Source organism: Gavialis gangeticus, unplaced genomic scaffold (genome assembly GCF_001723915.1).
Source record: "Gavialis gangeticus isolate Ggan-Ray unplaced genomic scaffold, GavGan_comp1, whole genome shotgun sequence".
In the NCBI taxonomy this organism is placed as follows: Eukaryota; Metazoa; Chordata; order Crocodylia; family Gavialidae; genus Gavialis; species Gavialis gangeticus.
In genome coordinates, this window is record NW_017728994.1 from 46,324,746 (window position 1) to 46,336,838 (window position 12,093).

General features: G+C 48.8%; 1 protein-coding gene across 7 annotated transcripts in view; it reads right to left on the bottom strand.

The window, feature by feature from the left end:
- BTRC (beta-transducin repeat containing E3 ubiquitin protein ligase) overlaps positions 1-12,093 on the bottom strand; it is a 147,776-nt gene that overhangs the window by 12,444 nt on the left and 123,239 nt on the right. For all 7 annotated transcript variants that reach the window (XM_019502710.1, XM_019502709.1, XM_019502708.1 and 4 more), the window contains 5 exons: positions 10,865-10,961; positions 9,430-9,567; positions 8,791-8,909; positions 4,302-4,551; positions 3,768-3,886 (listed from right to left, as the gene is read on the bottom strand). In XM_019502710.1, the coding sequence (XP_019358255.1) occupies positions 3,768-3,886; positions 4,302-4,551; positions 8,791-8,909; positions 9,430-9,567; positions 10,865-10,961 (723 nt within the window). The remainder of the gene's footprint in view (positions 1-3,767; positions 3,887-4,301; positions 4,552-8,790; positions 8,910-9,429; positions 9,568-10,864; positions 10,962-12,093) is intronic.

Below are 12,093 nucleotides of genomic sequence, written 5' to 3' on the forward strand. Positions count from 1 at the left end.
CTCTTAGAAGTATTGGAGAAGCTGCAATAACTCTATCTGTGGTAGCGTTGGGGTGATGTGTGGCTGTGATGATCCCAGATACGTGCGAGAGGCAAGGATTTTTATGAGTGATATCTTTTATGCAGTTGGGTAACATACAGTACATAGTTGATCCACTAAAAGGTAACCTACTATGCAGATTGTTCAGAACAAAAAAGATATCACCCGCAAAAAAAATCCTTGCCTCCTGCAATGAATCCATTTTTGTCAGCTTAACTCAAGATAAAAAGCAGTTACCTCAACAAAAACTGGTTCTTTGGCACACGCTATCCCTATATCTCCCACTTCTGGTCTGCAGGCACGCTATGTGTGAGAGATGGAAATCTTCATGAACAACAGCATACAAGGGGGCTATGCCCTCCTATGCCCCACCGCTGAGGATTTAAAGGGCACAGGAACTTATGCTGCTACAACTGGATCCAGTTTTGCTACGACCTGCTACAATCTTCCACCTTTGTTACTTGCAGTACCGTTTGGTTACAACTTGCTACAACCCTTTTTACTCCACCTGGATCCTGTTTTGCTCCACCTGGATCCTGACAGACTTTCTGGGAGCGAGAGGAAGGAAGCTGGTTCACAGAATATATATGGATAGTGCGCCTTGAAGAGCTATGGGTATCGTGGGGTCAGTAAATGTTAGTTGTCCTTTGAGTAACTGTCCCCTTCTAGTGACTCGCAGGCAGAAACGTGTGCTGGATGAGGGGTCTACTGAAACGACTGCTCACGCAAGAGCTTGGGAAGCATGAGGTTTGAAGAAAACTGGCAGGTAGATCAATGTGAAAGTCAGAGACCACTTTATCACAAGAACTCCGGCAGAATCTTGAAAGAGAGACCCTTTGTCCTTGGGGTAGTAGTCAATGGCTTTATGCCTAGCTGGCAGCCGGTATCAAGTGGATCGCCCCAGGGGTTGGTCCTGGGGTTGGTTTTGTTCAATATCTTCATTAACGATCTGGAAGGTGGCACAGAGTGCACCCTCAGCACGTTTGCAGATGACACCAAACTGGGGGAAGTAGATACACTGGAGGGTAGGGCTAGGATTCAGAGTGACCTAGATATGTTGTAGGATTGGGACAAAAGAAATCTCATGAGGTTCAACAAGGACAAGTGTAAGGTCCTGCACTGAGGAGGGACCAATCCTGGGCTGGGCAGCAGCTTTGCAGAAAAGGACCTGGGGGGACAGAGGACAAGAAGCTGAACAGGAGCCAGCAGTGTGTCCTTGGTGCCAAGAAGGCTACCAGCATCTTGGGCTGTATTGGTAGGAGAACTGCCAGCCAACTGAGGGCAGTGATTCTTCCCCTCTATTCGGCACTGGGGAGGCCACATCAGGAGTCCTGTGTCCAGTTGTGGGCCCCGCACTACGGAAAGGATGTGGACACACTGGAGAGAGGCCAGCAGAGGGCAACAAAAATGGTTCAGGGCCTGGGGCACATGACTTGTGAGGAGAGGCTGAGGGAACTGGGCTGATTGAGTCTGCAGAAGAGAAGATGGAGGGGGATTGAACAGGAGCCTTCACCCCCCTGCAGGGGGGCTGCAAAGGGGATGGAGCTGGGCTGTTCTCAGTGGGGGCAGATGATAGGACAAGGAGCAATGGGCTCAGGCTGCAGCAAGAGAAGTTGAGGTTGCATATTAAGAAAAATGTTCTCACTAGGAGGGTAGTAAACCACTGGAACAGGTCACCCAGACAGGTGGTGCAGTCTCCATCCTCGGAGGTGGTTAAGGCCTGGGTACACAAAGCCTTGTCTAGGATGATGCAGTTGGGGCTGGTCCTGCTTTGAGCAGGGGGTTGGACTAGATGCAACCTCCTGAGGTCCTGCCCAGACCTCATTTTCTGTGATTCTATGATGCTCTAAAAATTGATGCTGCTGCAATGGCCTGAATCCCTTTACTTCTTCTAACTTGCTGCATACTCTTCTCATTTTCTTGGTCTGAATGCCCAGCCCTGCTTTCCTTTTCACAGCTCGTCTGGAGCAACAAAACACTCTGACCTTAGAGGCTCAGTTATTAAGATTATATTGAGATTGGGGGGGGGAAGGGGTTAAACGCCTTAGTTAAGCTTGATGGGCTGGTTATTTAGTAGGTATAAATTTGTCCACTTATGGTGAGGGGAGAGGAGTTGGGCTGATTTGCAGCTACTGAAGATCACCCCTGAATACTCACCCCAATCACTGTTTTCCAGAGGGCTGCATTAAACCCTAATTTCCTTGATATTTTGGGCACTCTTTGGACTTGGATTTGTAGAAACTAAATAGCAAGCCCTCCACTCACAGCAGAGAAGACTGTCACCTGTCCTTTTACCACCCTCCCATAGATGCCCACCCTCAGCCAATGTTTGAGGAAGAACTACAGGGTAAAGGAACAGGTAAACCTCATGCCATGCCTTCAGGAGGACCCAATGTGGGTTTGGTGAAGATTCACTGCCAACCTCAGTGAAAGCCTAGCATAATCTCTCTGTCGACTAGGGGTTGCATTCAGTGTAAGCCTAAAAGTAATTGTATTCCTCTAGGTTTATTACTGTATGGACATGTATTTTCGTTGAGCATTACAAGCGGTATTTTAGGTAGTTTTCTAAGTGCTGTGATATTTAACCGTTCCCTGTTCCAATTACTTCCTGGAGCTGAATTTCATGGCACCGCACAAAGAGAACAGTTTTTCCTAATGCCAAGTGCAAAGTCTTCTCGCCATATGTAAGGTCATTTAATAGGAACAATGCAACTTAATAACCTCCCACTTGGCTCTCTCAAAGAAACAGGGAGATGGTGCTCCCTCAGCCCAGCTGTTCCCTTTCACTCAGTCATGCTGTCAAGCTGACAGACAGCAGAATTTGGCTGGCGGGCCTGGGCTGGATCGCTCTGTGATGTCATGCAGAGAAGCATCACTTCCTTGCAGGGTTCACAGAGGGGAAAAGCAGGCTGTAGGGGGGAAGGTGCTCTGGCACACGGCAGCATCAGTACACAGCAGTGACGAGCGGACTGGAAGCAGATCAGTTTTGTTTCCAAGTTTCACCTGCAGGGGAAAAGTCCGCCTATAAAGCAGCAGGTGGAAGTTAAGATGGGGAAAGCCCTGGCTTTCAACTGCATAATCTGACCACTTAGCATAATTTAGGTTCCCGTTCCAGTTTGCTCAACAGCCCCTTATCAGCAGGTACGTTCCCCTACCGGCAGCTGCACAATGGATCAAGACAATCTCAGCTCTTGGCATGAAAAGGGTTACGTCTGAGCCTGCTATTAGGGCAGCCCGAAAAGTGCAAGAGGGAGCAAAGTGAACATCATGCTCTTCACCAGCTGTTCCAAACTTATGAGATGCCAAGTACCACAAGAGGAGTTTGGCGAGAGCTCAGGAGGATTTCAGCGGAGGATTAAACGCCTCTTATTGCAAATCTGACCCTTTAACTAGACACACAGCCCAATTAAAGTATCACAAGAGGACAGCGCAGGAAGTGATACTTGCCAGCTCTTCGCACACCAAAACTGCCTGAGTAACCCGAGTCGTTGATTAGGATTGTGCCCCTGAGATGCTGAGGATTAAAGACAATGCAGAATAAAGGCTTTGCAATATCCCTCTTCAGTAGTTCATAGCATTCAGCATCAGAGGCAGCACAATTCCAGGAGATGCTGGCACAGCCCATTCTGGTTATCTAATGTCTGCAGGTACCAAGGGAATTAAGACAACGACCTTGGCGTGAACTGAGACGACCGTGTGCAGAGCGCTGCGGCGGGAGCCTGCCTTACCTGATGGTGTTATCGGAGGAGCCGCTCACCACTAGCCGGTCTCTGTATTGCAGGCACGCGATGCCTCGTTTGTGTCCATTTAAGGTGCGCACAAATTCGCAGGTACTCGTGTTCCAGACCTGTGATGGGGAGTGGGGGAAGGAAACCCACACAGGGACTAATTATTAAGAGGTAACTAACAGAAGCAGGTACCTGCTGTGTGGGAAATGAGTACATCCACCAGGTTCAAAGCTATGATGCTGGGGTCACAGTCAAATTCAAGATGTTATTGTTAACAGAGAGAAAATTGCCTTTCCAATGACATTTGGCTATGGGCTTCAACACTTAATAGTTTAGGTCCCTTTTAAGAGAGGTTTTTTTTGGTTTTTTTTTACACTGAATTTTATCAAAGCTAGTCCCTTAGTCTCAGCACTCTCAACCCGAGCCTCACTTTATGAACTGGATTTTTCCTAAGCTTTAACATCCCAGTTGTATGTTCTAGGGGATCTGCTCATTACTCTTGGTTAATAATAAAAAGCCTTTGTCACTTCTCACCTTTATAGTCCTATCACCCGACGCTGATACAATATACTTGTCATCGAAGTCCACTACATTGACGGCGGCCCTGTGTCCGACCAGGACCCTTCTCAGGGTAATGTCTGTTGGAGACGCCATATCCCAGACGGCGATGGACCGGTCTTTGGAGCACGTCACCATCATGCCGTTGTTGAAGCGCAGGTGCAGCACTGCTTCGCAGTGGTGAATCAGTGTGTTCAGCATCTCGCCTGTATTGACATCCCATACCCTGGATTCACAGTCATGTGAGAGGTTGGGGTGGAGGGAAGAACACGGTAAGTTTTTCAGCAGAATGCAAGAGACAGACTATCTCTGGCTGCATTACAAGCATTTAACTTGAGCTACACTGAGAATCTACTGAATATATTATGGGGAGACGTATTCTATAAACCTGTTGATTACCAATACGTTCAAGGAGTCCGGCAGCCAAAAACCTGCAATGCAGTTAGTGCCATAAAACAACCCAGCTGGAATAAACCATTGTATAATTAAGTGAATTTAGTGCCAATGAAGGTAGCAGATTGACAGCCCTGGAGACTGAAGCTCCCTGTTATCAAAGCCTGCAGCGCACATCTCATCTAGGCATCTTTTCCTTGACCTGCAGGGTAGAGGCAAGATCACTTGAAGTGGCCTGTTTAATCTTTGGTCTCTCTCTGCTGGGACTGTCAACAAGACAGATAGTTTTAAGACAGCAGGAGATCAGACCATGCTTTTGTGTTCTGAACGAATCCAAAAGGGCCTGTCAAGAGCGATATAACGAGGTTGAATCAGGTCCTAATGGAAGCAGAGCATTTACCTTGCGCACATCTGTACTTAGACAACTATATTCCTGGAATGCGTGTGGATGGTGCACAGAGTTTTCCCAGTTAATTTGCTGTGAATACGAATAGCCTATTACACTCCAAGGATCATTTGTAGTTAAAAAAAAAAAAAAATCCAGGTACCTGCTCAATGGAAGCAGCTCCTAGGATTTGTGTGGTGCACTTTAAAGTGAAAAAAAAATGGCAACGTTCCTTTGCTGCATCCTGTTTGCCAAGCTCACCTCAAGGCAAATTTCTTTACAGAGGTTTCCTGTGGCGCTATCATGCCCTGAGCCCCAGCTACGCTAAACTCCAGCGGCATAACGGCTGCATCATCAAATAGCAAGAGATTCTGGAAATTGAGTCCCTCCTCCCTTAACGAAGCTTGCAATTAAAACCGGCAGGGATGTCAGGGAGGGGAGAAAAGTCTTTGTGCAACCCAAACGGTTATGTTGTATGCTCCAGTCTCGCTGCCCCTTCTGCTTTGTGTGCTTGTCTGCAGAAGCTGGGCTGCCTCTGTATCTTGGGGACCGCTTGAAGACTGCCTGCTGACAGCCGTTCACCCTTGCTGGACCCACTGGAGCACCCTTACTGCCTCAGAGCCAGCCTGCTTTGAAAAAGCAGAGAGGCACCTGCCATTTGGTGCCTTCCACAGGGACAAAACCTGCTCTACCCATGCCAAAAAGTGAAGTCGCTACTCCCAAGAGACATTTAAACAGCAGCAGAGTCCAGCAACAAGGATGACTCCACCAGAAGCCAAAATGTGCTTCCTCTGCCTCTGCTTACCTCTGGAAATGCTACAGAAAAATAAGATGCATGACCAATCTTGCAGGCGCACCTTCATCCTGCCCATTCTTTTAAGCCCAAAGTACATCTCTACGGTCCCACCCCAGCAAACCCCACTCTGCTTGCATGCCTGTCTGCAGCACCTACCACTCTATCCTTCAGACACTTGTGTTATAAGCATGCAGTCACAAAACATGCCCGCTGCTCCCAAAGCATGCCCTAACACAGTGGGGTCCAACCTTTTTCCCCAGTGGGATGGATGGGCAGTGCTTTGTCTGTCTGCAGGCTGGATCTGGCTGATGGCTCTGATCCGGCACCTGGGGCAGGTGCAGTGGGGCCCCATCAGGCCACATGGAGGGGGTAGGGAGGCAGCCTGGACCTGATCCAGTCATGTGGTGGAAGAGGGTTTGACCTGGCCCAGCCTGGCTGCATGTGGTTGGTAATTTGGCAGTGGAAAGGAGTGGCAGTATTAACTGCGGCAGCTCCCCCACTGCCAAATTTCCCGACCTGTGGGGAACTCCGTGGGCCAGATGCTATGGCTCTGCCAGCTGGATTTGGCCCACAGGCTGGAGGCTGAGCACCCTGATCCTAACCTAATGAAATAACCCCAGAGCACTGTTCCACCCTGTTACCCATCAGTGCCAGGGAAGCAAGGAACACTTGCCTTGGACTCTTTCTGTGCCCTTCCTCACCTCTCCTCCCTTCCTTTCGCCCATGATTTCCCGCCTGTGCCAAATTTGGATTCGCCCATCCCTGCACCCCCGGTTCCCCAGGCCAAACCTACATCATCTCCAGGCCCTGCCAGGACTGCTGCATGACCTGCCCATGTGCAAGTCAAATCCTGGAAAGGAAGAAATGCAGCTAGTGCACAGTGGCTCTGAGCACCAGAACTGCTCCCAGGCCCCCCGGCTTGGCTGTGCTTCTGGCTGTGTGCTGCTTTGAGCTACCACACTGCCCCTCTTTCAGAGTTTGGCATGTGCTGAGTGGGAACAAGTAGATGTGGCATCAGCAGTGGCATGGACATGGCCTCAGCTTCTCCACTCCATTAAAGGAAGCAACTGCTTTGGGGTGCGACTCCCAAAGGCCTCTGGAAGCAGTGAGGAGCAGCAAAGCCGAGCAGCAGCTGAAGGAGGGGCGGCAAGAGCCTATCATGGGGGCCTTTTAACCAGCTACTGGAAAGCGTGAAGCTTTCTGTGGTAGCCCTGGGGTGCCTGACTGTGTGTACGTGCCTTTCTTTCTGGTTGCAAATAGCTTATTTTTTATTGCAGGTCACAGAGTGCAGGGGCCAGCATCTAGGCAATGGGGCTCTGGGTATGAATCTCAGGCATCAGTCACAAATGCCGGGAAGGATCTAATACTGGTGTATGGACTGGTGGATAAAATCACCACTATGACAGCCAGGACAGAGAGAGGAGGTAAGCTATCTTTTTGCATAAACAATTACGTGGCCATCATGAAGTTGCAGGCTATGCAGAAAGACACCAGGCTTAAAATGGACGGCTGGTGGAAAGCGCAGAGACTTCTGCCTGCAGTATGCAGAGAAGCGAGGGCTGTAGACAAAAGAGCTGAGCCATTAGAAAATCAGCAGTGTGCAGATGGGGCTGCCAAACAGAGCGGGGGAGGGAGGTAGAGTGATGTGTCTGGACAAGGGGGTCCCTGAAACCGGGGACAGGAGGGATAAGAGTCCGTCCATACATCCAACTGGCAGAATTGGACTGAGCCTTCCTCCTCCTCCTCCTCGTCAAGACTAAAGAGTTTTCTGCAACGTGCCTCGGGGGGTCCAGGGACATATTTATAGATACAAAGGGAAACGAAGTACTCTGGGCAAGTAGCCAGCCTCCAATTTGGCCTGCTAGCTATGGCCTGGAGACTGACAACTGCTTTTCACCCAGTTCAGCCTTTTCCTTTGCGAGTCAGTGTTTAGCACAGTGCAGTCCCACCCCGTCTCCGTGCTGATTAATTTCTACAGCCAGATCTCCTGGAGACACGCAACATAAATTGTGGTCTCGTACGTATGGCAGGAACCAACAGACCTCCCAGAGCCACGAGATTGTGTAACACCATGGGCGAGAGCTGGATTGCAGAGTTATTGGCTTCTCACTACGATTTCAAAATGAGCTTGGGTGACAGCTCTCAGCAGGCTGCAGCCATGCGAACAGGAACCCAGATGCAACTGTTGCCGGAAAGGCTCAGACTCAGGGTAGAGCAGAGACCTACCAGTAGAGAGAACCCCAATCCCCTAACCAAGGCACCCTTCCCTCTTCCCCTGCCACAGGGAGACCAGGTCCCATGCTACCTTAATACACTGAGTCCCTAATCACCAAACATACAGGCATTTCCATGGCACAGTCCTTAATTTCCTTAAGTGAAATGTTTACAGCTATGGACACTGGCCTCCTGACCTAGGACTAGCGACTTTCACATCTGGAGAATAGCTTCTGATGCATCAGTCTGGCCTTGGTGGGGACACAATGACCAAGGTCATGCAGACACAGTGAGGAGGACATTGGGTTGAGAGAATTATCTGGGTAATTCTGGCAGCCTGGCTACAAATCTTCTGCTAAAATTAAGAGAAGATGAATGATGAAACCCTCTGTATTGCTTGGAAAATTTCAGCCACTGTTTTTAAACAGAATGTTAGTCAAACGCAGAGCAGTCACTCTAGCTCATCTTAGAAACCCCCAGCCCTTCCTGAACTAACCATTTCCCCTCGGTAGCTGTGGCAGCTCGAGGGGACACTGGCTGTTACACGACCCAGGTGCTCTCAGGTGGAAAGGTTTGCAAACCACATCCTCAAAACGGCCAAATGGAGCATGTTTAATTGAAACCTTTTCAGTGCCAGGTGAAGCGGGACTGTGAGGGTCAAATGCAGAAGCACATACCTGACGGTCGAGTCCGAGGAGCCAGTAATGATCACCCGCTCATCATACTGCAGGCACAGCACAGAACCCGTGTGTCCGGTCAGGATGCGCTTGCATTCCAGCGTATTCTTATCCCAGATCTAGGACAGCCAATGTTCACAAACAGCTTGTTAAGTAAGATTTTCATCACTGGGTAAACGATGCATGTTGCTGGGCTGGCTCTTTTGTTTTTTTATTACCGAGTGTTTTACCCATATTGCAGGCAGAACTTCCTTAGTGGCAAGGAACGCACTTTGTATTCCACAGGCGCTTTGGTGAGAGATAAAACACTCTTAATATCTCTGGTTTTAATATGAATACAGGCTTTACCCTTCTCATCAGGGAACAGGGGTAGCCTGTAATTACTGGAGGACCAATAACACTGCCAGTAAAGTCCATTCTGGAAGGAGGCAGAGAATTTCTTGCCAGATAAGTTAGACTGATGCACATTTCTGGAGGGAGGTTTATCTACCAGCACCAAAGAAAAGCACACCCGGGGTGGAAAGCTGTCTAAGGAAGTCTCTGGGCAGCTGCTCCGTCCTTTACTGGAATGAGGACAGAAGCCTTATTCCCGGAGCGGGCTGTACCCGCCCCAGCACTGCCGCCCCGGGGAAAGCTCACCTTGATGGTATTGTCACGGAGGCCACTGACTATCTTCTGATCGTCGTACTGTAAACAATAAACCCCTTTACTGGTTTCGCTCCGACAGTGGATTCTCTGTAAACTGTGCCTTCCGCACCGCCAGTTGGACTCGATCGTCTGGGTTGGGGAGGAGAGAAGAAAAACAGCGATAATAAATCGTGGAGCTGTTTTTTTGTTTGTTTTTTTTTAATTAGAGAAAATACTTCCTTTTAAACATCTCCCTCCAGAAAGGGCCATTAGACTACATTGCAATCTCCCCAGGGGAGCAGCAATGGTGGCAGAGTTCTGGCTATGGCTGCTTAGCATGGCACAAAGCACTGGAAAATAGGCTGCAGCAAAAGGGCTTGTATTGCTCCCTGGAAAAGTGGATGAGAGATTTCTAACGTCTCTGGATCCGGTGGATCCTTTTGGACTCTGAAGAACAAAAGCCACTGTGTAATGGAGCAGATCCCAATCACCCTGGCACAGAGCTCTCAACCTTGTTCGGCTCAAAGCACCCCTCGTTAGACACAAAGCAGCCCCCCTTAGACTTGAGGCACCCCTCGGAAAATGCCAGCTCTTAGTTTTCACTCATTTTTTAAAGCTGGAAAAATAATACAGCAATTTTTCTGCTGCAAGGAACTCAGGAAGACCCCAACAGGGCAGCATTTTTTTTTAATGCTATGGATTCTTATTTGAAATCACTGGGTTTATTTTGTGAATCATATTTGCATGCCTGGTTGAGAATTGCTGCCCTAGCACCTGAGCACCTCTCTTGCAAGTGAGCCAAGCACAGACAGGAGTTGGTACCTTGCACATAACTATATCTAGGGCACCAGTCCTATGTGTTTGATGCTGTTCACTACAAGCCCTATGGACTGCTGTCTCCAACAGTGCATTCTTTCCCAGATTCAACTCATGGCATGCACAGACACTGGCTCTTAACTCATAGACTTAACCCTCGTTGTTCCCAGGCTATTTTACTCCTGGAGCAGTCATTTTTACTCTGGGAGAAGAAGCCAGAACATCTGGACACTCCTGGTTTCTCCTGGGAGGGCAATGGCTCTCCCAGGAGAGACTGAATGCCTGTACAAGGCCTCTGTCAACTTACTAAGGTCTCATAAGTTCTGCCCTGGGTTAAAAGCTATGGAACCGAACCAGAAATAAGCCATGAACTCTGCCCAGCTGCTGCTAGGGCATCACAAGTGTGGGCAGCTTCAGTGTTAACATGTCTGACAGAATAGCTTGATTCACATGGAGGAGGAAGGAAGGCAGCACAAAATGTTTTCCAAGAGCCCCTGATCTCAGGGGTTCTGCACGTATCATGTGCATAGCACAACCAACATTTAACATTGATTTGAGGACGCAGGGATGGTTAACACAAAATCAGAAAACTTAATGAAAGCCCACCACAAAATAAAGCTGTGTTTCTTACCTCTATGTCCTGTATAATTTTGGGATAAAGTGCTCTATAGAAGGAGTTGGGTGGGGCATTGCCATCGGGAGGCTTGTTTTTAAATAGATACTGTCCCCTGGAAAAGAAGGAACACGGTTGCAGCAGGTTTGGGCAAAGGTTTCTAAGGCGTTTTACAGAAGTGGGTCTGGAGCTGTTTGTCAGCATAGGGGACATATTAGCACTCGGATTTGGCTTGTTCAACTCAGGTACCACCTGACCCAAGCATGATGGCAAGTACCGGCAGATTCCTAAACAGACACTAGCAGGCACTAAAGGAAGAGGGGATGTGTTGTACATATAGGGCAGGAGTTGCTTTCACCTAAGAGGAAGGCAACAGTGGCTCATATAGCCCCAGCTTGGTTACCTATAGCATGTGGCCTTTAAAAGAAAGTCCATGAAGGAAGAAAACTAAGAAAGCCGAGGGACCCCCATGCTGTCACCTGCTGAAAGCTACTTTGGCAGGACTGACATCTGTTTTGGTTCGTGGACGTTTTACTGCCGCTACTCGATTCTGGGAAAGCACCGTTTCATCAGTGGCTCCCGTCCTCGTTTCAACCCCGATTTGGAATACACAGATCCCAAGCTAGATTTTTGCTACAAAAAAATCCCGTAAACGGCAATCACTTCCTGCTGTGTAAAAAACTTTAATTCCTCATCCTGAAGTTAAGAAGCCACCAAACACGGTGTGGAAGCTAGTAAACCCCACCATGGGCGTACTAACTGCTGCTTTGCCTGGCAACATGCCTCGCAAAGTGGAGATAGGCACAAATGCCTCTGAGTGTAATCCTGGCATCAGAGGCATGGAGTTTATGCTGGGCCAGCTCTCTGCTCCTCCCTCCATTGCTCCATTACAGTGTAATTAATTGTTCCAAACCTCCACGTGCATCTCTTTCCTGGCCCTTCCGCTCGCTACACCTTGAAACCAAGTTGAGGGCTTGTGCCTTAGATGTGCTGACAGAAAATCCAGCCCCGTACAAGCAACTGATGGGCACACAAGGAGGATGGCTTATTTCAACGCCACGGGCAAATTAATTTCAAGCAAGTTTTGAGGCCGAATTGGCTTCTGCTTGGGAATTTTCAGGGATTTAAAAAAAAAAAAAAAAAAAGTGTCTCAGCTCTCAAGCCCTTGAATGTGCACATGTGTGCAAGTAGGTAGTTGTGCTCGTGGGTCCCATTCACAGCAGGCTGATGCTGGCACGGCATTCAGG